Genomic DNA, 26,929 nt, shown 5'->3' with positions numbered 1-26,929 from the left:
TAAGGCGTTCTGGACCTTTATTTGAACATTTAATAAACACATTATTTATTTATTTTTGTAGTTTGACGAATATATTAATTACTCGCAAAACAAGTTTCTCATGAATGTGGTTGCGATATGTTTGTCGAAAGTGCCGGGCGTAAAATCTGGTGGTTGTTGTGGGAGTCATGGCGTCCTACAGTAAGCTGACAGATATTTTCCTCATTCAGAGCCAGCTAGATATTGCTTTAGAGGACTCGACAACTCAAGAAGAGAAGGAAAATCTCGTACATCAGTATTTGCACAACATAGACGAGAAGGAAGATTTAATTATACCGGATTTTGAAGATGGTAAGAGTGTAAATGAACTCAGTGGTGATAAGTGTAGCCTATACAGTATTTGTATTTCATAGGAGTGGCTTGGAAACCTCAGCTAAGTCATATATCGATTTGTGGTGTTAGATAAATGACTGACAAAATAGAACATAACAAGCCAATTACAAATTGCTGTTGTCTGCTGTCTTTGCTGTTGCCTGTTTACTGTTGTGTAAAATTGTATTGAATCAGCAGTAAGTGGTAAAGCTTTAGCAAGTGATGTAATGCATATCCGGTAAAGTTAATATATATTAGTGATCAAAGATTAGTGATCAAAGATTAGTTATTATTTTTTATGAATATAACTATTATTAAAAGTTGTTGTAATTAATGTACTTCTATTGACATTACTATTCTGTTTATAATATAATTAGGACGACTCATCTAAAAATCACATTTTTTTTATTTCTAACCATTCCATTGTTATTCTACAGGACTGGAATGGTTGAACACAGATAGACCACTGTCACTCAGGAAGGAACTGTCAGGCAAAGTGGTGGTGCTTGACTTCTTCACCTACTGCTGCATAAACTGCATGCACCTACTTCCTGATCTACACCATTTGGAGCAGAGTTACTCCATTGAAGGTATATGCACTGAGCCCTTAGGCATATAGGGTTAATTTTGATGTGAATGTAAAAAAGTATGCGAGTGATATGGACTGTTTGTTGACCAATGAATGACAAAGAGAATGTAAAATCCATCCATCCTGACTCTAATGGTCATTATGCTGTATATAACATCATTAGGTAAACAAAAAAACATCTTACAATATGAAGCCATGGTCAATAGCCAATCTAGATAAATGTTTCTTATCTGTTTTAGTTTGAACCTTACAAATATCCCATAGTAGATCGTGCCCAGGGTTAAATGGGGAAAAAAGTGAGAGCCTTTTGATAACCTTTTTTGTTCTGGTCTAGCAACAAATTCCCATTATCTCTTAACTATATCGGATATGAGACTTTAAATATCCAGTGACCAGGTCGAGGGCAGGGAGTTTCACATAGATACACGATTATACTGGACTGTGGCTTATTATAGCAGCTCTGCGTCCAGTGCTATCAGCTCCAGCTGTCAGTAGCCCGTCAGTAGCCACTTCTGTGGGATCATCCGGGGCAACTGGCCAGGCAGCCGTCAGCCCACTCGCTGGCATATCTCACACATACCTCATCTTGGCACTTCTTTTGGTACATTCTGTTACTGCTGTACTGTTACAGAAGCCGAACATGCATCCCCTCCCCTCTTCCCAGAGTCTCATTAATTATTAGGGTTTATTGTTGATTATATCACATAACAGTGGCCTTTTATTATTACGCAGAGACTTTGTTTTTACTCCTGCCATTCAAATAACATGCTCTACAGTTGGTTCTGGGAGGTTATCATAGGTTATCAATAAATCACTTCAAATTTGTTCTCGCCCTGTCAGTATTTTTATTGGCCCCACAACAACAAGCATTTTATTTTCAACAACATATTTTATATGCTTTAGGAGAATATATTTAAATTTTTCATTTAACATTTCATTTACAAAAAAAGAACTATGTATGTGTGTGTATATAATATATAATGTTTATATATATATCATTTATTTATTTATTTTTACCCTTCTTCTAATATGTTTTCAAGTCCTAAAAATACATGTACATTATCAACAACTGTAAGTCATAATGCCAACACAGCACTGGGGCAAACGACAGTCGGAACTGAACTCACTCCCACTGAAACCAAGCAATCCTCATTGTTGAGACCTGCATATTTTCCATAGTTTACACTCATATCTCACTCTCATACTTCTCCTCATAAGTAGAAGTGCTGGTTATACCATGCATTTACTTCCCTGAGGGGACATCTGCTGAGGAGACATGAAGAAAGCTACAGAAAAACATTGATCACATTTTGACTACGCCAGGTATATTTCAAATGCATTTATAGGCAGAGGGGAAGAAGGCTAAAAGCATACTGAAATGGGACACTGGTCCCTCGTGCGTGTGCTTCCTTTCTCCGATGCTGAGCCTATGAATTTTAATCTTCTGATGGACGGCTGAAACCGAAATTTAAAAACCACCGTCCGTCTGCTTCAATCTTCAATGGCGGCGTTTCTTACCCCAGGGACACAGAATAGAGGAATGTCACTTCCAGTGACAAGGCGGAGAAGTTCCGCTGACATTTTTGTTAAATTAGACAAAGTCAAGCGGAGTGATCGCAGACTATAGCGCTGTGCAGGCGACTGGAAAAAAAACAGAGAAACAGAGCGCATTGGTTATAATAGGATGCCTGGGGGCTGCATGAGCTCTCAATCAAGACCCCCGTGTTTTCCTTGATTGGTTTTGACATTCTGCATGCAGTAGTCCATGTTAGGATGTGTACCTCTGGGATTCTTATACTCTCATTTCTTTAAACAGGCCTACACTTTCTTCACTTTTTTGTAGCATTTAATTTTCTAAAGTCTACTTATAATCCTAGTCAAGGTTTCTTGCACCAAAAGTTTTGACCTTTAAAGGTTTAGTTCACCCAAAATAGAAAATTGTCATCATTTACTCACCCTCATGTCCTACAAAAGCAATGTAAAATGAATCCATATGAATCAAGTGGTTTAATCCAAGTCTTGTGAAGAGCTATGATCTATTTATATGACGAAGAGCTTTAAAGGCACAATATGTAAGAATTTTTATATTAAAATATCCAAAAACCACTTGCACAGTGTTATATATTTCGTTCAGCTGTGTACTTACATTATCTTAAATGTTTCCAAGAATTTGTGAATTCAGGGAAATTCACAATTTTATATAGTGCCCGTCCCTCCCTTGCCACTTGTCGCCTGTCAATGACGTAATATCTGCGTTATCCCTGGTTTCCGCTTGTACTGTATAGTAACCATGGCAACAGACACAGACAGCTGCGTAATGTCTAGCAGCATGGTGTTGTTGTTTCGTTCAAACATATGGACCATGGCAAGCAAACTTTGTGACAAAAGGATAAATAAAACGAGGATCAATATCTGCGTGGCGTTTCCGAAATGGTGAGAGCTTTGCGACAACTTTGACTTGACAGAGACGGTGCTCATGCACGTTATTAGACAAGGTAAGCAAATGTATCCTGCATAAGAATATTCAATGTTATATAGCTCAACACAATGAAATGTTAGAATATCATCAATATGATATTCTAATGTTGATCTAGCTCGCTGTTAGTCTCACACAGCCAACAAACTAATACATAGAATAACATTACAACTTTCAACATACTCAAATGCATTTTAGTATGATAGTGCATACCAAGTGCTGTGTTAGCTCACAATTTTAATTTGTCAAATAAACTTACCTGTATTAGTAGTATTTCAGCTTTGTGAGTAGTTCGGTAGAATGAAATATCCTCATTCCTTTTTATCCCCTGGGACTCTGATATCTGTCTCTCAATAGCAATCGCGACATGTGTGTATATATATACATTATTTCTCCAGAAACATTATTAGAGCTATCAGAATGATTACACGTTCCATGAGTCCACGCTCATTCACTGCGTCATCAATCTATGCCTTTGTTATTGTTTTGAAGAGTTTAGTGACCCCTAGCGGCGAACAAAAACATACTGTGCATTTAATTTAGATCTTCCAACCAAAGACTTGTGGGTTTAGAATGATATTAGGTGAGTAAATAATGACAGAATTTTCATTTTTGGGTGAACTATCCCTTAAAGGCCCATTCACACCAAGAAATATAACTATTAAGACAATTATAACGATAACTATATTTGTATCCACACCAAAACGCATAAGCGCGTGCTTCAGTTATGTCATCTTGTCATTTTAAATGCTTGAGCGCTTTAATGTCTGGTGGATTCTGATTGGCTGCCTATGTTTTTATCGTTCATCAGCTGAAAGAAATCATTCTGAAAGTGATTGCAATAATATCGTTTCTCTGTGCCGTTAACATTATAGCTGTGGTGTGGACTTCCCTATTCTCCTAGAGAATCATTAGAATGATTATTTAAACTTTATAGTCATAACCAGACACTGCATAAAGCGTCAAGCAATCAAAGCTTTTCCATTTTTGTCATTTAGCTGTGACCTTGATAAGCAATTAATGACAGGACATTATGTCAGTTGCATTGTGTTGGGTAGCGACGCCCACTGTGAATCCCATTGGTCCAAAAAGACACTCTACATAACTGTATGTTATGAAAAATTACTTGTCACTTGAACATATCCTGTTCTGTCTATTAGGAAACAATGTTGAACCATAAGTTTTCGCTACTTTACCTTTTAAGGCTTCTATATGTAAATGACCTATGTTATGGCTGGCTAACCTCTTTGTCTATCTAATGAGTAACAAGGCCCCTCCCAAATTATGTTGTTAATATAATGATTTCTGCTTAGTTTTCATTGGGTGCGTGGATGTGAGGGAGTTTTACAGTATGTCTAGTACATTGAGGTCTTTTATGGGAAGGAAAAGACTGTTTTTCATGTCCCCTTTACAGACAATTTTGTTCCTGATAGACTTTGTTGTTCTTAAATAAAAGGAAGGAACTGTGACTCACAAAGAGTGAGTTTTAGTACTGTTGAAAAGATTCAAGCGCTGACACTCAGACAAAAGATGGTTCTTTGGGATTTTCAGTATTCAAGGACTCTGATAAAACGTGTCAGAAGCGTACACCAACGCAACATGCTTCCACGCATTGTTTGAGGAGATAAGAATGAACAGCTTTTTGTACCCTGAATAGATTTTTATTGAACGATAAAAAAAGTGGCTACAAAAACCTTAATTAGGCAAAAAATACATTTAAATAATTAAATTAAATTAAAGACACGTTCCTTTTATCATTCCCTTTTGATTTAGGGCCAGACTCTGATAGATTAAACAGATTAAACATTTATTATTTCATAAACGTTCTCTATAAAGGACCTTTTAGAATAACTTAATGTACCTGAGGGCCTTTTAATAACAGTTCTTCTAAGGCCAGCAGATTTTGCTATGTAAAAACGTTTTCTTTTTCATCCCCATTACAGGTGGTGTTCAAAGAGAGTATCAAGTGCTATCTGATAAAGCAGTCTAGATTTTTATTGTTTAATATTTATATTATTTTAAAGTCAGCATGAAACAGAAGTTGCAATAGGATTTTCTTCCCTATTGTGAAGTGAAACAGCTTCTTGAAAAAGAAAAAATGTAGGAAGGGACTTAATTTTGTCCATTGGGAATTGATTGGATTGGTGGATGGTTGTGGTTTGCTATTGCTCTGATCTCATGTGAGTGACAGGTTGTCCCGTCCTCACGTCAGTAAACACATAATCACAGAGAAGAGCTATCGATGCACCTGGGAGGATGATGATGCATAAATCATTTATAATAAACAATACAATATTCCATAAAAAATGAGAATTGTCCATTTTGATTTCATAGTGTGAGCTGCTATTGGTCTTTCTGGTGCTTTAAAAGTCTTAAATAGGGTAAGATTATTTTAAAAACATCAAACCTGGCCATGACACATTGGTAGTGCATGTGCTACAAACATGTTAGGATGCAAGTTTGACCCTGTTTGTGTCGTTTTCCTGTCCCATACCTCCTCCTCAATATCAAACCCTCTATATATCTTGCATTTCTCTTCTCTTCTTCTCCATCTCTGCAGACGGTTTGGTTGTCGTAGGTGTGCACTCGGCTAAATTCCCCAATGAGAAAGTCCTACAGAACATACGCAGTGCGGTGTTGAGATATGACATCACCCATCCCGTAGTGAACGACAGCGATGCTCGTCTGTGGCAGGAGCTGGAGGTGTCCTGCTGGCCCACACTGGTGCTGCTGGGACCCAGGGGAAACCTGCTTTTCTCACTGGTGGGTGAAGGTCATCGAGAACGGCTCTTCCTTTACACTGCTGCTGCCCTTAAGCACTACAGAGAACAAGGGCTACTCAAGGACCACGGTGTGGGAATCAAACTGTATAGAGACTTCCTACCCCCCTCCATCCTCTCTTTCCCTGGGAAAATAGCCATGGACCCCAGTAGCAAGCGTTTGGCTATTGCCGACACCGGACACCACAGGGTTTTGGTGGTCTCCAATACTGGGCAGGTGCTGCATTCTGTAGGGGGTAAGACTTGGTAATACACACTTTTTGAGCAGTTACCAAATTCAGCAAGAATGTTTCAAATTGACCAAAAGTGATGGTAAAGACTTTTACATTGTTGCAAAAACCCTGAAAAAGTTTACGCAAAAATATTATGCAGCACAACTGTTTTCAACATTGGCAATAAGAAATGTTTCTTGAGCACCAAATCAGCATATTAGAAGAATTTCTGAAGGATCATGTGACACCGAATACATACATACGTGTGTGTGTGTATATATATATATATATATAATATAATATATAATGTATGTATGTATATGCATGTTAAAATACATTTATCTGCAGTGTCTTTTGATTAATAAAAATAGTAATGATCTAGTAGCAGTAATGTAATTAGTATTAGGGTTACATTTTATGTTATTTTATTTCTTAATTAATAAACAAAATTCCTTGCATAATCTTTTTAATGATGCATATTAAAGCAAAATTCTGAATGTCTTTTCTGGAAAAAGCATGTTCTCTGTAGTTGTTTGGGTGTCAGACCCTAAAATAATGGGCATTTAATGTGAACCGCAATCTCCTGAAATGTAGGATGGTTCCATAATATATGGGGCAGTTAGCAACCCTAATTTTAAATATAGAAAGGCTGCTAATTTTCTCCTTGGTGAATGTTTTGAGGCTATTTTAGTCTACTTTTAGACTGGTTTATCTTTGTCTTTTTTAGGTCCCTCAAGTGGGAGACGAGATGGAAATTTGTCTGAGGCACAGTTCAGCTCCCCACAAGGGGTGTTCATAAAGGGAGACACGGTCTACGTGGCTGATACTGAGAACCACCTTGTTAGAAAGGTAAATCAGCAGAATCAGGTCAAGCTAGTTCTCCTGCTGGCATCTCTAACCCAAATTCACTCTGATTGGTGCTTGGGAAAAAAGTCGTCATGCTACCGCTTGTGTCTGTTCTTCTTCTTCTTCTTCTTCTTCTTCTTCTTCTTCTTCTTCTTCTTCTTCTCCTCCAGATCAACCTTTCAGAAGGGAAAGTCTCAACCTTAGCCGGCACTGGCGTGCAAGGCACAGATAAAGAAGGCGGAGCACTCGGACCACAACAGCCAATTAGCTCTCCCTGGGATGTTACCCTTGGCAACACAGGTACTTTTACTGGTCATCCTCTCCCAGAATACTCTGCTCCTTCCTTTTAGAATAAGGGTCACTCTGTCTTCTTTTTTTCCTACCTTGCTCATAAAATTTAATATCTTGTGAATCTGCATTATATTATTCTGCTGGGAGCGTTTTATACGTCCCTTTTTCTCCCTCTCACATATTCTTCACATCTTCTCTCTATCTGTCTTGTCCATCTTGGAATCTTTAATCAGGTTGTTCTCAGAAGTCTTCGCTTTGTAGATACCACACTCGCCTTTGATTTTCACAAGTGTGTTTGGTGAGGGGTGCAAAAAGATCTTTGTTCTGCTAAAATGGCCTCTTGTTGTTTGGAAGCGGCCCTGGAGTAAATTGTGTGGTCTGTCAGTGAGACACAGAGCTGAATGTTGTGGCGTTGCCTGAATTAAACCCACAACACCAAAGAAAAAGAAACTGATATGATCAGAAAGCACTCATGTGGCTGTGGTTTCAATAAATTGTGCCTCTAACAAACTGTTTTTTGGTAATATCTTTATACAGAGCAGCCCTGAACAAAATGCCCCACAGGTCTAGAAAATTAAATTTTACATGCTTCTAAAACATAATTAAAATTCCTACTTTATATTTGAAGCTATTATTAAATCACTCTGCATTATTCAGTCATATCGTTCCATTAAACAGCTGAAGAAATGGATGAGACTCGCATTAGCTGAGCGAGAGATGTTTAAAGTGGTCTGTGTGGTGTGTCTGATTTAGTCAGCGTGTGTTTGGAGCACATTCATTGATGGTCCCCGCTGTGCATTAGGTTTGTTCCCTGAACAGTCAGCTGCTTTTCTCGCATGTTCTTCTACTAAAAAAACAAACAAACAAGATATTGCTTTATTCTGTGCCTATGTGCATTTGCTGATGTCTCTGACAGCTCTTTCCCTTTTCCCTTCCTTTTCTTTTTCTTTCTTTCTAATGTAATTTAATGCAGCGACCATTTCGAATGTTTGAATTAAAGTGGTTGAATAAAAGCTTCCTCCAGTCCAAAAGACCATTTAATAACTAAGCCGAAAGAGCTCCTCGTTCCAGATCATTTGGATTCGTTGATGTCAGAAAGTTCAATAAATTAACATATGGTCGCATTTACACATCAGTGATGCCTATGTTAAGAAACTGCCAGTGAAAAGGCTTAGGATATATAACATTTTCCTAAACACACCAGAAGATGATATTACTCTGTAACTAATCATATTACTGGCATAAAACTAACGATAAGAACAAGATAATATCACTCTAAGTGTAAAAAAAAAAACAAGTAGCTGACTTTTTATATTTTAAAGTTATAATAAAGTCCTGCAATGTCCGTAACATAAAGTCAGATGTGTTCAAGAACTTGCAAATGTTTTGGTGGAAGAGTAGGCAAACATCATGGTAATAGCATGATATTGACCCCCTCCCATTGTTCAGAGACTCATTATTCCATTTCTTTTCGTCAAATGTCTGTGAAATTTGTTGAATCTTTTTGTTACATACAAATATTTATACCATATTAAGAAATTTGTGGGAATTAAAAGCATCCTAAAGCATTTCTAAAGTATCATGCTGCTGAAAATTCAACTTTGCCATCACAGGAATAAATTACATTTTAAAGTATATTCAAATAGAAACGGTTAACAATTTTTTACTTCTTTTACTCAAATAAATGTAGCCTTGGTGAGCATAATAATGGGCATTATAATATATTTTAAGTAATATATTTATTTCTACACACCCCCACACATATATTCAAAAATATATTCAAATTGAAAACAGTTATTTTAAATTGTAATAATATTTCACAATTTTTTTTAGTTTTTACTATATTTTTGCACAAATAAATGTAGCCTTGGTGAGCATAATAATGGGCATTATAATATTTTTAAGTAATATATTTATTTCTATACACACTCCCACACATGTATACATAAATACATTTATTTATTCATTGGAATAATAAATTATTGGAATCCTTTATTGGAAGCTCAAGTAGAATGAGTCATCTAAAACATTTGTCTGTATATTACAAACCGATACCTACAGTAATATTTGTATTTGCCACCTCCATAATGTTTCCTTAACCATCTAGCTAAATAAGTCTGGTTTGCATTTGCCTGTTTTACTCAATTTCTTCCAGTAATGTTAAAATTCTGCAGCACGTCTTTGTCGTTCATCAGATTTTATCCACTCATTCTTTCCATCCACTTCCGATCCCTTTGAAAATCCAGAGCGAGGAGAGTTCTGCTCCCTTCCTCTATGTCAGTCCTTCTCCCTTTCTCTTTCCCTTACTGTTTCTTTCCCTCTGTCTCGCTCTTTCATGAATGCGTGTAGTTAGGCTCCAGCCCAGCAAAGAAATGGTCTCTGATAAGCGCAGTACCATTAGAGGTCTATTGTTAGACACAAGTACAGAGCCCCTCATTCCTGATTCCTCAAAGAGAAAATGCAGTGCAATGCTCTCAAGTATTAGTGCCCCTCCACACGGTACTTAAACTGATTTCAAATGTAAATCCATCGGTTCAGGTCACTCTGTGCTTTTCTGTTTCCACTGATCTAAATCAATTTGGTACTTTGTCTGTTGCCACATTTTTTTTCACAAATAGGATAATAAAAAAAAGGGTCACATTCTGTTCTTTTTCCACAAAGGGTCAGTAAAAGGAGGCACTAAACCTTGAGAAAACCTAAACTAAATTATCAAATGCATTTTAGGACAAGTCTTGGAAAAAATGTCACCTTGTGTTTTTAATTTGTATAATTGTATAATTTACGTATTGTTTATAATTATTAATAATTAATTTATTAGTGGTAATTGTATAGCTTATTTATTTACTTATAATATCAAAATAAAAATTTAATAAAATAAACAAATATTTACTATGTATTATTTCTAATACAATATAATAAAAAAAATAATAATAAAATAAATATATTTTATTTTAAATTTTGTGTTCTGTAATCCGCTTTAGGCCTCTTTTATTAAAGGGATAGTTCACCCAAAAAATGGGTAACCAAATACTTGATGGATCCCATTGACTTGAATAGTATGGAAAAAAAAATACAATGGGGCCCAGCAACTATTTGGTTAAAGACATTCTTCAAAATATCATATTTTGTGTTCATCAGAAGAAAGAAATTCATACAGGTTTGGAACAACTTGAGGGTGAATAAATCATGACTATCCTTTTAACAATTATTAAGTTAAAATAAAATATTGTACTGACATTATAAATCAACATGAATGTTTTACTTTGGCTTTTTCCATGGGCTAACAGTTCTTTATATAGCCACTAATATGGATTTTTCCTTTTTATTGCTTTAAAATGAGTAACAGAACACATTTCTGAGGCAGGTGGTCGAGTCAGACACCTACATCAGATACCATATGTTACTTTATATAGATATAAGCACTTATTTACTATTCGGAATGACCATATGTATTGATAATATCTAATAAAATGATCACCATGCAGCCCAAAAGGATAAGCTATGAATACAAAGTTTGTGCGTGTTACAGATTGAGATCTTGTTTACCCTTGTTTCATGCACACTTGCCTAAGAATTTGCTCTGTTATGTTTAGCAAGATAATCAACATCAGTATGTTGTAAAAAATATAAGATGTTTACTATTTGCTTCTGTGTGTTTGTGTTTATGCAGGTGGTGATGTATTGTGGATAGCCATGGCAGGAACGCATCAGATCTGGGCTCTCTTCCTGGAGGACGGGAAGCTTCCCAAAGGGAGGTGAGATCTTCTCCCTGTGTACTCCTCATGTCAGTGCTGTACAGACAGAGCAACGTTCATGTAAAGAGGCCAAGGGACTGCCCAAGTGATGTCATTTTCTGGGCAGCCACACAGTTCACTGTTGGCGGAAATCGTTCTGATCGTCCTGATACAAAGTGAACTCTTAACTTTGTGTGCTGTTTGCTAATATAACATTTCCCTTGACGTTTTTAGAGCCTTTATGAGTACTGATAACAGCTTTAATATCTCAGATAAAGAACATGTGGTGGGAAAAACTACTTTATTAAATATAATGATTTTGTTTTATACTTTATTGGCACCATTTTCCATTGATTTGTTTTTGCTCTTACATGCTTTTAGATCCAAATTGTGGATATTTTGTCCGTTTTATCACAATTCCGGCTTTTGTTTTAGAGTCAGACAAATTAAGAGCTAAGTAACTGTTCCATTTAATCAGTCTAATCAGACTTAACTATCTTTATCTAATGCATTTTCCAGCGACAGCAAAAAAGGAACATGTGTGCGCTTTGCGGGCAGTGGGAATGAGGAGAACAGAAATAACGCGTACCCTCATAAAGCGGGACTGGCCCAGCCGTCTGGCCTGACTCTTGCCCCAACAGAGCCATGGGAGTGTCTCTTCATTGCCGACAGTGAGAGCAGCACCATTCGTAGCCTTTCGCTGAAGGACGGAGCAGTCAAACATGTGGTGGGCGGAGAGAGAGACCCTATGGTAAGACCTACCAGCCATGTTTCCAGGTCAATCTGGTATTACGATTCGTTTTGGTCAATCCAATCACAAGTGGGCGACACTAAATACAGGTGTAAATGAGGTCTAAAACATTTTAAGCTTGTCCACTTTCAGCCACTTCCAGAGGTAGTCGAAATTGCATTCGACTGGATTGCTTTGTAGCATAGACACTCATGTAGTCAAATGCATTCGAACAGCCACAAGAGACCACCTACTCTTCACTTCCTGACTTAATGCGTAAACATTATGGGAAGTGCGCTTCACAGACACGATTTAAACTTTGCCGACTGAAGACCCAAGTCGGGTTTGAAGACTAAAAACATACTAAGCACAATGTTCTCTCAACATTCCTGATTTCTAACAAGTGTTTGGTGTGGTCTTTCAGTTAACAGAGCAGAAACAAAAGCAGCTGCTCTCCGTTTGTTTTTTTGTGGTCTCCGGGCACATTCATATGTAAATTTCATGAGCGTATTTTGTCCATTAGATCGAAAGTTCTGAAAAAGCCCATACATTTACCTGCCCATAGACCCTCCCTTCGAACACATCAGGACAGAAGTGGTTGAAAGTGGACAAAAGATATGGATTAAAATACCAGGTGTAAACGGAAATGTGTCTTCCTCGCTACTTGTGATCCGATCAACCAAAAAGCATCTTAATACCAACTCTAAACCGGGCCTCAGATACAAAGAAAGAAGTTTAAAGGTTCTTTTTTTTTGGGAGGACTCTGTCCTGTGGTTAAGCAAACCTTATTTCTTCTGATCAGTATCAAATCATTTCTCTCCCTACTGAGCACTTTGTCTTCCCTGCACAACTTTATAAGGGAAGGAGGGTGTCGTTATCCAGTTCATTTTAGGAAAATCACACCACATGGAGAGATTTGAATTTTTATGGGGTCATAAATTATCACAGTTGATTGCATGTCACATTTGCATGCTGTGTAAAGCAGTTTTTTGTACAAGTTTGTTTGGCACTACAAGATCTCAATGCTTGCTGTAATGCAAGGAGACATTTAATAAATAAAGTCGTGAAGCAATTTGTATCACTTAATGAACCTAGCCGATTTGAACAAGAAACTATTTTTCTCCATTCCTTGGATCAGTCGAGACATTTTTCAGATCTGCTAGATTTCCTTCGAGTCTGGCAAAGAATGAGAATGGATTGGCTTGGTTTCGCCATATTTGGTCACTGGATTAATGGGCTTTTTTTTCTTCCCTTGTGATCTTCAGTGACTTATTTTGTACATTAGACCACCACAGCGCTGTGATTGAGTAAATATACAGAAAAGGATCGTTTGTACATTCTCACAACTTTGCACCAAAGCGTAACGTTGTTCTCATGGGTAAGCATTCAAGAAATCGGCCATGTTTTCTTTATGTTGAGCAGAACCTGTTTGCGTTTGGGGATGTTGATGGTAAGGGCATAGATGCAAAACTGCAACATCCATTAGGAGTGTCCTGGGATGAGAGCAGCAACCTCCTCTATGTCGCAGATTCTTACAATCACAAGGTCAGTCTCTCTGCATCTTACACACAAACATTGTACTCAAGCCTCATATGTATATATAATTAAAATTGTGTGTGTGTGTGTGTGTGTGTGTGTGTATATATATATATATATAAGTGATTTATATTTAACAGTATTCTAGGCCTAGTTATATAGTTGCATAAAAAGACTTGATTTTTTTGCATAAATCAGTTAAATTGTAGTGCAGTGGACCCAATATATATTTAAGCAGCACTTAAGCACCATTTTTAAAAAAAAATGAACGTCATTGGATTATATAAAATATCATTTGTTTTAATGAAAGACAGCTTAAATTTTACTTTTTAAACAAAACATTTGACAAAAAAGAGATTTTTTTTTTTGTGTGTGTGTTCATCATTCCTGTTTTATTTTTCTCTCTGCTTCCACTTTTTATTTGGGAATCGTGCCACCCTTTAAAAAAGTTAGTTACGCAACTTGCAGCATAGTATTGTCATAAAATGGTGTACTTTTTGAATAAGCAAGCACCTTGTTAACTACTGACGGTCAATGAATTCATGGGCGTGAAAGAGCTTCTCTGTTGCAGATCAAAGTGGTGGATCCGAAAACTAAGCAGTGCAGAGTGCTGGCAGGCACAGGGGAGGCTGGGAATGGGATTGGCCCAGGCTTTCTGGAGTCCAGTTTTAATGAACCCGGAGGCCTATGTGTGGGTGAGGGAGGAAAACTGCTTTATGTGGCAGACACCAACAACCATCACATCAAAGTCCTTGACCTGGAGACCAAAATGGTCTCTTTGGTGAGTCCCCTACATGTGGGTTGTCATTTGTCAGTTGTCATTCTTAATAATTGGCTCATTGGTTTCTCTCTCTCATTTTGCACTAGTTTCCCATTGAAGGGAAATCAGAGGTTGATGCTAACCTCACAACTGCTACCAGCAACACACATGCGGTCAAAAAGATTCCCAAGCTTCCCAAATCAGCCCCAGTCCTTACCATGCCATCAATCACAGTTTCTTCAGGGCATTCAGTCACTCTTTTGCTGAAATTGGTGCTACCGACTGGGACCAAGCTGACTGAAGAAGCGCCTAGTTTCTGGAGCCTTTCTGCACAAGGTACAAAATAGGGCTGCATGATATTGCAAAAAATATTTTGTTTTTCTGCTTTATAAAAAATACAGGAAGTTTCACCAGATGACCTGAATAGCTCTTTTTGGACAGAATTAATCATTTTTGAATGATTGGGATGACCAAGTTTGACCAAAGTGCAAAAACTAACCCAAAGGGCTGAACAATTTGTGAATAACACACAAAAAATTGTGTGTTCATACTTGGCTCAAGACTTGAGAACTTTATGACTTGAGAACTAGCTCAAGTCATAAAGTAAATATAAAAAAATCATTAAAAAAATTCATAGGCCACATTCACACTGCTTTTTACCAATTCAGTGTGACTATAAAATAATCATTTTTATTATGATTATATTGTGACTATTATTAGATATATTAAAATAATAAATATACTGTAAATTAATAACATTTATTTTACTTTAAAATCGCAATGCTAATATCTACATCTTAATTTCTTCATTTTCAAATGGTATACCATCAAGCTTTTATTTTGACGGGCTGCCAGCAAATAAATAATTACCCTCAGAGTAACAGCACTCTATGTTCATTTGCATGTGTGCAGCTCACAGTGTCTCAGAACAGCTTGATTCACATTAAATGAACCAAGCTGTTCTGAGACCAAGACTTTATCATAAACTACACATGTGTAAATAACATGCTTCACTTTGAAACCGGTAGCATGTGTATTTACTTGTTTTTAAATCGCAGTCCATATCTTTTTTTTTTTTTTTCCCAATATATTGTGTAGCTCTATTACAAAATCAAATTTATCCAAAAAGAGCTTTAATATCTATCGGTTCCAATCACTTGCCATGCATATTATGTAGAACGCATTTATTTACACGCGGTTTTCGCACCTTGTACATTATTCCTCTGGGGCACCTCCATGGGGTGAAGTGTAGTGTTCTGTTTGCTGGATTGCTGTGTTCACACATTTTCAGCAGGCTTCAGGGACCAGCTGGCCATACTGGGAGAAGATCCAAGGATAAATAAACAATTCCTCTATGCATCCCAACACACAGTCAACCCTTCATTCTGTCTCACTCTTCCTATCTCTTTCTCTCTCTCCCTCTCTTTTTTTAGCATCATCATTTCTGCCTCACCCTCAGTCCGTCTGCTGCAACATTTGTCTTTCCTGTTGTCTTTTCTCTCAGTTCCTCTTCACAAAAACGTCAATCCCTTCCGAACGCACATCTTCCACGATTGATAATCAGCTCAGTCACCAGAGACGACTTCTGCTCATCACACTGGTTGTTTGTCTATGCTCTGCACCAGAACATTTTACCATCCAATAAACAAGCACCTAATTAGTTTACGAAAGTGGTCGTAGTTGAAGTGACAAAAAGTCCCGGGGGCTACTCTGCATAATTAGAACAAAGATACCCATTAGGACCCAAAAAAAGCCTGACTGTCTGTGGGTGTAAAATTCTCTGAAACGGCAACTAATAGTTCTGTCTGACTTTGATTGATTGACTGTAATTATGCACCAAATTACCATGAGTGCTTGTTTGTGGGTGGCTTTGTGTGTGTAGTAGTTAGCAGTGTTAATTGTTTTCGTGTGTTATATGTAAATACAAGTGTGAGATTGAATTCTTGTTTTTTGACTCCCTGGAAAAATATTATCATTATGTAACTAGTTATATCAGCAGGGTCAGAAATTAATGGGGACTGGGGAAAGCGCCATCAAGAGTGACAAAAATGCCTCAATTTCTGATTAAATTGATCAAAAGAGACAGTAAAGACATTTATAATGATACAAAAAAAATTCTATTTCAAATATATGCTGTCCTTCCATAAAAATATTAAGTAGTACTGTTAACAACATTGATAATAAAAATAATATTTTTTTCTTGAACACCAAATCAGCATGTTAAAAATGATTTCTGAAGGATCATGTGACTCTGTAGACTGAAGAAACGATTGTTAAAAATTGAGCTTTACTATAACAGAAATTAATTACATTTTAAAATTATATTAAAATGTTATTTCAAAATTTTAATATTTCACAATATTATGTTTTTTACTGAATTAGTGGTCAAATAATTGCAGCCTTAGTGAGCATAAGAGACTTCTTTTAAAGCATCCAACAATGTTACTGTCCCCAAACAAATATGGTAGTGTATATTTTTCATATTTATATATATATATGTAAATTAATTTTTTTTTATGTAATTTAAATATATAATGTATGTGATACTTAAGTGTAGTGTGTGTATGTGTGTGTATATATGTATACACACACACACACACACTACACTTATATATAAGTATCACATACATTATTATATATCTACTTTTTAAATAAAACACTTGACAAAACAAATTCTTTCAAATGGTAAAACAAATAATGCCTTCGTAAATGCCCCTGAAAACAACTTCAGGTGCCAGATATTGCATAAACTGACAGTTTATGTTTTGTGCTCTGTGTTTGTTATACCCAGGTCAGTTCCGTAGGTCTTTGCTCACGTCCTTTCCTGTTTTTGCTCTCTCTGGGGATCATTTGATTGGACACTGTCCTAATTCTATCTGGCACTTGTCTTAGTAGCCTGCCCTTGATTCAAGGCCAGTGACACACACCTGGTACACACTGCATTGCAGAACCATTAACTAAAGGCGTTTCCTTTGACCACGTACATGATTCCCTACTGCAGTTGTGTTTGTATGCATACTGAAAGTCCCCTTCAGTTGCCAGAGAAATATTTCATTGAGTTGGCAGGTGTATATGTGTTGTTTTACACCCAAACACATGGTACTTCAGTAACCAAAGCCTTTTAAACAAACATCAGCCAGAAATATCAAACGGTACAGAAATCGACCGCACACTAAGCCATGTTGTTTTCCTCGGCAGGTAATGAGTGGTTACTGGAAGGGCGAGCTGTGACGGGGAGCATCGGTGATCTCTCTGAACCCATCTCGATTGTCTCATCCATCCCAGCGGCCCCTGCATCCCCAGACCCAACGCTGAGGCTCGATGCCTGTGTCTACTGCTGCCTTTCTGAGGGCGGGGCTTGTATGATGAAGGCAGTGTCCTTCAGACAGCCTCTTCTGATTGGTTCCACATCCCAGGAAGGATCTGTTGCTGTGACACTCGAGCATGCCTTTTAAAACAGACGTGCACATGATTCTTTGAGCATATTTAAAGAGATAATTCAGCCAAAATGAAAATGTAATAATTTACTCACCCTAATGTCATTCCAAACCTGTATGACTTTATTTGAAAAATGTTTTTTTATGTCCATACGTTGAAAGTCAATAGGGTCCAATAGGGTTGTTTTGGACCCCATTGACTTTCATTGTGTGGACTAAAACATGAGTTTTAGTCCACATAATGACATGAGTGTGAGTAAATTGTTTTTAGGTGAATATCTCATATTAATATATATATATCACATCCTATCACATACTGTAGTAATCAGACTTCACATGCTTGTCATGCTAATGAAGGATCGCAAGTACTAATTGCAGAGTCAGGATCTGACTGTTAAATCTTGACAAATATTGAACAAAGTGCCTCGCTCTCATCAGCAATATATTTTGTGGTTCTGCTAGGGGTGTTTCACATGATTAATCTTGTGTAATGCCTTTGTTAAACAGCCTGATATCATTATCAGCCATCTTCATTCACTCACTCACATGCTATCACACAATAATATTTGAAATTATGCAGTGTAGTGTAAAAATGTAGCCTGTCAGCTGCTCCGACAGCCCTTCATGGTTGGTTTGGCTGATATTATTATTACTACCTTTTTTCCCACAGTTTTTTTTTTCCTTAACCATATGATATTTTAAGGCAATCTTGTAAATGATCAGTCAGACTTAATGCTGTTTTTATTGGCATTATTTATTATTGTTTACCAGGCATAAGTGCCTTTTCAATGAGCAATACACTTTATGTGAATGAATTATGTGCGGTGACATTAATTTTTGTGTTCAGTCTTTTGTGAAATGGAATCATGAGCCATTTACATCTACATATTAATGTTTTCTGAAATAATAGGCTCTGCGTGTTGTTAAGCATTAACAATGGAACTGCAATGTATTCCTAAAGCTGGCTGATACATCATAGATCATGTGCTTTCAGATCACGCACTTGGAGAGTGTGAGCGTGAATCAGACCAGGTGATTCTTCTACGCTGTGTAGAAAAGACCACTAAAATTGTTCCGTTTCTGTTTTTCTCCTGCTTTTCCTGTGGCAGTTCCTGCCCATAAACTATTTAATATAAACCAAATTTATCTCTCTCCCTTCTGAGGGCAGCTCTTTTATAAAACCTCCAAATTCTGCACTTTAACAGATTAATTGGAAGCAGTGGTCTAATAAAGTTTATTTTCCCAGCATTTATGTGTTCAGCATTTTCATATCCTCTTCACTACATGCAAGGACCAATGCATTCATTGTAAATGACAACAGACCAGAGATGTTTCATGATTAGAAAGACTGCAGTGGTCAACTTTTTTCAGTGACACTTTCAAATAAGTTTTGATTTATTAACATAAAGCATTGGGTGCCTCTCTTGTCTTTTTTTTTTTTTTTTTTTTTTTTTTTTTACAATGAACAAGAATATATTTTTTTTATTTAGGTTAATTTATAAATATGCTACTGTTAATTCATGTTTGTTAATAATAAATTAACATAATTCATATAACACTTGCACTCAAAATGTAAATGTAAAAAAAAAGGATTAATAAATGCTATACAATGCTATTCATGTTGATGACAAATTTTCAAAACAATTGTTCTCTGTATTTTTATACAATATCCTATTTAAATGTATGTAATATACTAGATAAGGCTAAAAGTAAAAAGGTCAAAAGTAATCTAAAAGTTATTAAAAAATATTATATTACCTAAAGTGTGTAATAATAGATTACTAGTTAGCAGTGTTGGGCATATTACTTTAAAAAAGTAATTAGTTCTAGTTACTAGTTACTTCTTACAAATAGTAACTTAACTAGTAACTGAATTGCATCATTATAAAAGTAACTAATTACCAGGGAAAGTAACTATTGCGTTACTTTTTTTTTTTCTTTTTTTTTTTTAAATATGTCAAATATTTTCCAAATATTTGATATTTTCCAAATATTTCGATTTTCCAAAAGTCTATGGGAAAAATGCATTGGCTTTCGATCGAGGGAACCCGTGCGCCGCTAACTTCCGGGTTTTGCCTACAAAAACACGTCATCCCTGGGGCACTCTATTGCCCATCACTACATATTGTTGAATAAAGTCGTTATTTTGGCGCACAAAAAATATTCTTGTCGCTTCATAACATTAAGGTTGAACCACTGTAGTCACATTAACTGTTTTAAATATAACAAAAATATGCCCCTTTCTGGGCATTTGAAAGTGTAAATTAACTTGCTTTCAATGCAGGCCTCACTGAGCCATTGGATTTTATCAAAAATATCTTAATTTGTGTTCCGAAGATGAATGAAGGTCTTACAGGTTTGGAATGACATGAGGGTTAGTAATTAATGACAGAAATAAAAACTTTAGCAAATTGAACTTTAATGTAAAGTGTTAATATTTCAGTATGGTCCACACACATAAACCTGATAACCATGTGCTCCAGCATTCACCAGAGTGTTTGGCTGTCTGAAACCAGTATTGCCACCACGCTCCATTTCCCTGGCTTAATGTTCTCAGCAATTCCAAATAAAGCTGAGCTGTGAAAATAAATGCTTTGTGCTGTTGAATGTGATCCTCATAATCTCTCAGCAAACACTGAACCCTATCAAAATGTTCATTTCTACTCACAAGAATCCCCTAGTGAAGCTGCAGTGCCCATTACCATGCAACATGCTAATATTTAACTAGAAAGCACATTACGAATCAGAGCCCGAGTCCATATGCAGGATTAACAGAAGCGTAAATAAGAAATAGAACATTTGATTTTAACAGGCAGTCAATCAGACAGCTGCTTTTTGACACACATCTGCCTTCATCACAACAGCTCCCAGCAGCAGTGAAAGAGCATTTGCACTCTTCAGATGATTACACACAGGGGAATGTGAGAATTTATGAATTTATCAGACATTCTTAAAGTTTTTTAGAGGGGGAAAACAGCATTCTTATTGCCAGCATTTGCCAACAGTACTGAAATAATATGTAGAATGCCATGGGTGATTGAGAGAGGCAACATCATGAACTCAAGGCCTCAGTGTTTAGATCTAGTGATACTGTGAGTGTTGGTTGATATAGAAACGTCAGTCTGTAAAACGTCCATATTAGTCTTTCAGGTCCAGTTTTGATTCCATGACAGGGCTATTAACCCTGTTTGACTCTTGCTTCTGTCATTTTACAGTTGAAAGCACATGCCAAATGTGGTTAGCTCATGTAAAATCTTTCAGATTTTCTTTAGTGGTTCAAATGACCCTTCGCAAAGAAACCCCCCCTTACTGTTGTTTTGTCCGACAAGCCATGGCACTCTCACGCCACACATCATGTTCTCACAGTGTGAAAAATACATATCGGCGGAGCAAAGAGGACACTGACAACGCGCCGACAGACAAGGCACAGCAGGTTATTTTTGGTATGAAACAAGTCTCCGCTTTCAAAAAAAAAAAAAAAAAAATCAAACAATAAATACCGTTTTGTGGCTCTTTAAAGGGTTAGTTCACCCAAAAAAATTCTGTCATTTATTACTTACCCTCATGCCGTTCCACACCCGTAAGATCCATAAAGGTACTGAAAACGTATTTAAATCAGTTCATGTGAGTACAGTGGTTCAATATTAATATTATAAATCAACGAGAATATTTTTGGAGCGCCAAAAAACAAAATAACGACTTAGGCCTATTTAGTGATGGCCGATTTCTAAACACTGCTTCATGAAGCATCGGAGAACAAATGAATCAGTGTGTCGAATCATGATTCAGATCGCGTGTCAAACTGCCGCCGGCTGAAATCAAGTGACTTTGGCGCTCCAAACAGAAGATTCGACACACTGATTCATTACGCTCCGAATCTTCCTGAAGCAGTGTTTTGAAATCGGCCATCACTAAATAAGTCGTTATTTTGTTTTTCTGGCGCACCAAAAATATTCTCGTCGCTTTATAATATTAATATTGAACCACTGTACTCACATGAACTGATTTAAATATGTTTTTTGTACCTTTATGGATCTTGAGAGAGGAAATTACATTGTTTCCTATGGAGGCCTCACTGAGCCATCGGATTTCAACTAAAATATCTTAATTTGTGTTCCGAAGATTAACGAAGGTCATACAGGTGTGGAACGGCATGAGGGTAAGTAAATACATGACAGAATTTTATTTTGGGGTGAACTAACCCTTTAATGTGTTATGACAGATCGGTAGCATCTCAGTTCAAGCGGTCATCTCTTCCTACTAATCTTCCTACTTCCTACAAAACATGAATAAACATTAGAAGGTATGTTGTTTTAACTGCTGAAAGACATCAATACCTATGATCAATACACACTATTTTTCAAGTCCACCGATGTTAATTTTTTAACTCTGTTTGGTTTGTTTATCGGACAAAATGGCGGATTTGCTTATGCTGCCTTCACATTCTATCGGAAAATTTCTACTTCCCAATTCTGAAGTTGTGTTTACGAGCTCATGCATTCAAATTGTGACTTGAGAGGGCATTTATGCCCATTTTTTTTTTTTAACAAGGAAACTAGTACTAGTTATGATAATTCCAATAGCACGTGAACACAGGATTATTTTTGCTCTCTGATTTTGGGGGTTCCAAGATATTGGATTTATCTGACAATTAATTAAATGCCATGAAAAGGTGTCCCCATATTTGTGTACTTATGCACTATTTTATATTATAAATCGTGTGATTAGTGTGTTCACACTGAAAAACTGGAACATTTGGTGCATTCAAGTCACATTGGAAAGATCTTATTTACGAGCTGAACGCACATGAACCACAATGTACTAAATTCAGGGTTTTCTTTTAGCCCTGATCCGTATAAGTTTGGGGCTTGCCAGTGAGAAACATGGTGGAATATAAGAATATTTATAGGTATTTGACATTGTCAGGCTTTTCTATTTACAAGAAGTAAGCTAATTGCCTGCACAAAATATAATAGCATTATAATATAACAATATAATATGTAACAATAAAGTTTTACTGTTCATTCATAAATTAATTAAAACATTAAAAGAAAAACACACCTGATGCACATTGTTTGTTCTTTATTTTCTATTAGTAGAAGTGCTGTAATTTTGTGTTACTCCAACGAAAGCGCCCTCATAAACACAACTTCCCACCTCGTAAATACAAACTTCCCAGGACGACTTGAACAAAGAACATATACTGAACTTATACTGGTTCTATACTCTTTGTCTTGAACGCACCAATTGAACAATTCATGCAAGTGGATGGGCTATCAGGCTTCAATGGTTGGATAACAAAATAAACTTATGAAATTCATACGCTAGATGGTTGTAAGGTAATAAAACACTCAGAGCCGAAGTTAAACGCAAACAGGGTATTTATTGACAGTGAATTTAACAGCAAACAGGTGAGTACTAGAACAGTCAGAATAATGATGAGCAGATGAATAGGAACTGAGTCTCTATTCCTTTACCAGGTTGAAAACGGATCAGTGATGACTGGAGTGGGAGTGTAGAGAGAGCACACAGCTCTTTGCAAGAGTTTGGTGAGTAGTAGACAGGTACGTGCAGCATTCAAAAGAGTAGCTTAGAAGAGATTGCTTGAGTATCACTGGGAGATTGTTGGAGATTTAAAAGGTGATCGCAGGGAGTATGCAAAATGTTGGCCTAAATAAAGCGGGTAGTAGTCTATTGCCCGTATAGTTGAGACCAGACAAGATTGTGAGGTGTCTGGGCAATGGCTGAGTGAATGCAAGTGATGAACAGGAGGGATGCTGGGAAATGTAGTTTTGACGAATGACTGGATTGTTGAAGATAGACAGATGGAGAGCATATGTGACAATGGTAGTACATCCAGTCCATAGTAAAAAGTACACTGCAAAAAAAAAAAAAAAATCAACTCCATATATTTTGTTTCTTTTATTGCATGGGCTTTTTGGAGTTTTACTTGCTCTCAAAAGTTGATAACTTTTTTTATTTTTTGTCAATTCAAATACAGTGGACAAATCAGTTAATCACAGTAAATTAAGTTTTGTTTACTAAAATCAAAAAACAAAAATGACACCTTTTTTACAGTGTATTGTCATTTGAGATACAACTACAGACCTGAATTGACGGAGGGATGACACCTAGCAGCCACATAGTAATGCCAAAGACTATAGAATAACACAAGACGTGTCACTCGTATTGTTTTGAATGGGAGAAAGTGAAACGCACAATATGGCGGAATAAGTCTCGCCTTCTAAATAAGAGCCAATCGCAGACTGGTAAAGTCATCGCGTCACTTCAGCGGCCGTTAGAATCACCGGTTTCTATAGAAACAGTCAGACATTTAGGTCTGAGCATGCGCATTAGCTTGATCCAGTCTGAAAAATACATTTTTTTTTGTCATGATTCGAGCGTTTAGAAACTAAATTATGAGCTGGTTGTTGTTAGATTTCATAGGTGATTTCAAATATTAAATTTAATCGTAAGTTTGACGAACAGTTTTGGAGAATTTGATGTTTCCTGCATAGGAGCTGCATGATGCACAGAATGCCCGAGAGACGTTTCAAAGATGGCCGCCGAGTGAAATGACTTGTCTTAAAGGGACTTTGGTAATGCGCTACAAATTTAAACCACATCATAACCACCCAAGTCCCTCTGAGTTGCACATGGGAAAGCACCACCAATTAGTGTTTAATGTAGTGTATAGTTCAAATTAACCATGAAAGAAGTGTCCTGTATAATGGAGTTTGATAAATGACATTGAAGAGCATGTCAATGCATAATTGAAGCATGTCAATGCACTGACTGAAGCATATTTCCAAAAATGAACAATTCTGTCAGTATTTAATCACCCTCATGTCGTTCCAAAATTTTATGACTTTCTTTCTCCTGTGGAACACAATAGATTTGAAAATCTTTTAACAAACGTTTCAACTGTTTTCATCCATACAATGACAGTCAATGGGGTCCAAAACAACATTAATTGAACCTTTCATAACATGAACTGAAATTACACTGAGATTTGTCTTCATCAATACACATTAAGGATAGTTGAACTACCTTATGAAAATTCCACCAGATGTTGAGTTAACTGCAGTCTAAATGTATCTGCAATGAAGCGGTGGGGAAATAGCCAAAAGTTAATGAAGCTCTGTCTGTCTGTGAAAAAACGCTACACTTCCATAGCTCTAGCCATTCAATAACACTCCTCATAGTGAACACATTGAACTTTCTGCTGCAGTTATGTTTATGTTTGCATATGTGAAGCTCATAATGAACAACATGTTTTCAGAGGTTAACAGCCAAGGCTGAGATCAGAGTGTGCTGTTTGTCAGATAGCGACCCTTTGAACCTTCTGTCCATTAGGAAGAGGCGTGTAAACGTATGGAAAGCATGAAACATATGGAGTGTGAACTGTGAAGAACTGACAGGTAGATGTGGAGTAAAATTAAACGGGCTCCCTCAAGGGTTTATAAATGTCTGGAACAAGTATTTAAATCTAAATTCATAGTATAAAGGACACATAATCCATAATGCAAGCTTTACATTTCATTTTTTGCGCCCTGAGCATTGTATTACTTTTTTGTTTCTCTTCAAAGCCACAACAGATTTCTTTCTGAAGGTCAGAAAATGAAAGTCAATTTTTCATTGCAGGTGTTTGGGTGAATACACAAGGAACTTCATCAAAACTGTATTTTCTGTCATCCAATATTAATATTCTGAAGACATTTAGCATGACTCAAAAACTGTGCTCTGTGGATTTTAATAAAACGGCATGAAACTAAAGATAATTAGACTGCTGTGAATAGAAATGTGAAAAGTTACCTGGGTTTCGCTTACATAATTGTCACAGTACTTTACATAAGACTGTATGGTTTTAATCCTTTCATTTTGATAATAGTGAGAAAAATGTTCATTTTCCATGCTGTATTTAGCACTGGACTTGCATGAGCTGATTTAAATTCAGAATATGTTTTATTAGCTGCACTGTGGTTATGGCTCAAGATTTGTTCTGCCATCCAGAAAGTCAATATAAGGATTAGATTGGTATAAATTGTTGGTTTGTTGCTTATTTGCTCTATAGTGTGACTATAGGAAGAAGATTATTAATTTATGTCTAAATCTATTCAATAGTACTTTAAACCAGAAGTTTTTGCTTTGAACCATGTCTGACAAATTCTACCCATGTATGAACTCACAGAATCTGGCTATTGAATCAACATATTGCGAGACTCACTTACTGAACTGCATGTTCCAAGTCCAAGCAATTTCAATATATCCATTTTTATTAACGCTAATGTTAGCCTGCTAGCATTGAAAGCGTACGTCCCACCCTCCCTGCAAATCGGCGTCCAAAAGCCACGCCTACAAAACACATGAACGCGCAGCGAAACAACCAGAGGCAACGTTATTGGGTTACATCATGTGTCATTCACTGGTGAGGAAACTTTACAGTACAGTGAGTAACAGTACTACAATAACGAATGCAAACAAAACGGAATTAGATGCCGCAAGGATATGTCGGACATTTCTAACGTGACAGCTGATGAAAACTAGCAGCATTGAGCACAAAATTAACCACATCAACCACATAACAAAAATGTTTCTCAAGAGAATCATCTATTGCATCTTTAACTAAATTAACTAGAAGAAAACGGTAATACTTCATAGGTCCCATTAGATAGCGTAATTAACAACTAACAATACATAACCGTATTGCTTCATCTTTGTTAACGTTAGTTCATGTTAGCTAATGCAGTTAACAAATGTTACCAAGAAAGCAAACCTGTTTTCACCTCATATTTCCCTCTAAAAGGTTTTTGATGGGATTATACCTCTGAAAACATTTGAGAACACCGTGCAGGCTTATGTGATAATGAATGATAAGCCCTATTCCTCTCTTTCATTGCCCACATGACTGTTCATATGACTATTCTCCTTCTAATTTTAGTCTGAATCATCCATCATTACGCAGTCATCAGCATAAAACTGCATTACCCACAATTCCAATGCCTGCATGTCTCAGTTTGCACTAGTACATGAATGGAACCTTTTTATGCTATATAATATTGCATAACTCTCCTTATAGGCATTATTACCCCTGCAATCCTGCACCAGTGTCTGTAGCCATGCAACATGAGTAAACTTCCTTTTGCTCGCTTAGAAAGAGTGAGATCATTTCGTTCACAAAAGTCCC

The 26,929-nt window shown here is 36.7% G+C and overlaps 1 protein-coding gene across 1 annotated transcript; it reads left to right on the top strand.

Moving 5' to 3' along the window:
* The first annotated feature begins 155 nt into the window (after positions 1 to 155).
* Positions 156 to 19,184, top strand: nhlrc2 (NHL repeat containing 2). The gene is made up of 11 exons (XM_067369643.1): positions 156 to 330; positions 789 to 941; positions 5,977 to 6,432; positions 7,136 to 7,257; positions 7,425 to 7,554; positions 11,216 to 11,300; positions 11,799 to 12,030; positions 13,432 to 13,554; positions 14,117 to 14,326; positions 14,413 to 14,641; positions 17,504 to 19,184. The coding sequence occupies exons 1-11, from the start codon at positions 168 to 170 to the stop codon at positions 17,758 to 17,760; spliced, it is 2,160 nt and encodes a 719-aa protein (XP_067225744.1). The 5' UTR covers positions 156 to 167; the 3' UTR covers positions 17,761 to 19,184.
* Positions 19,185 to 26,929: the final 7,745 nt, after the last annotated feature.

The sequence above is a fragment of the Chanodichthys erythropterus genome, chromosome 19 (assembly GCF_024489055.1).
Source record: "Chanodichthys erythropterus isolate Z2021 chromosome 19, ASM2448905v1, whole genome shotgun sequence".
Taxonomy (NCBI): Eukaryota; Metazoa; Chordata; class Actinopteri; order Cypriniformes; family Xenocyprididae; genus Chanodichthys; species Chanodichthys erythropterus.
Note: the sequence above shows the minus strand (reverse complement) of the source record. Positions and strands in the feature narration are given on the sequence as shown.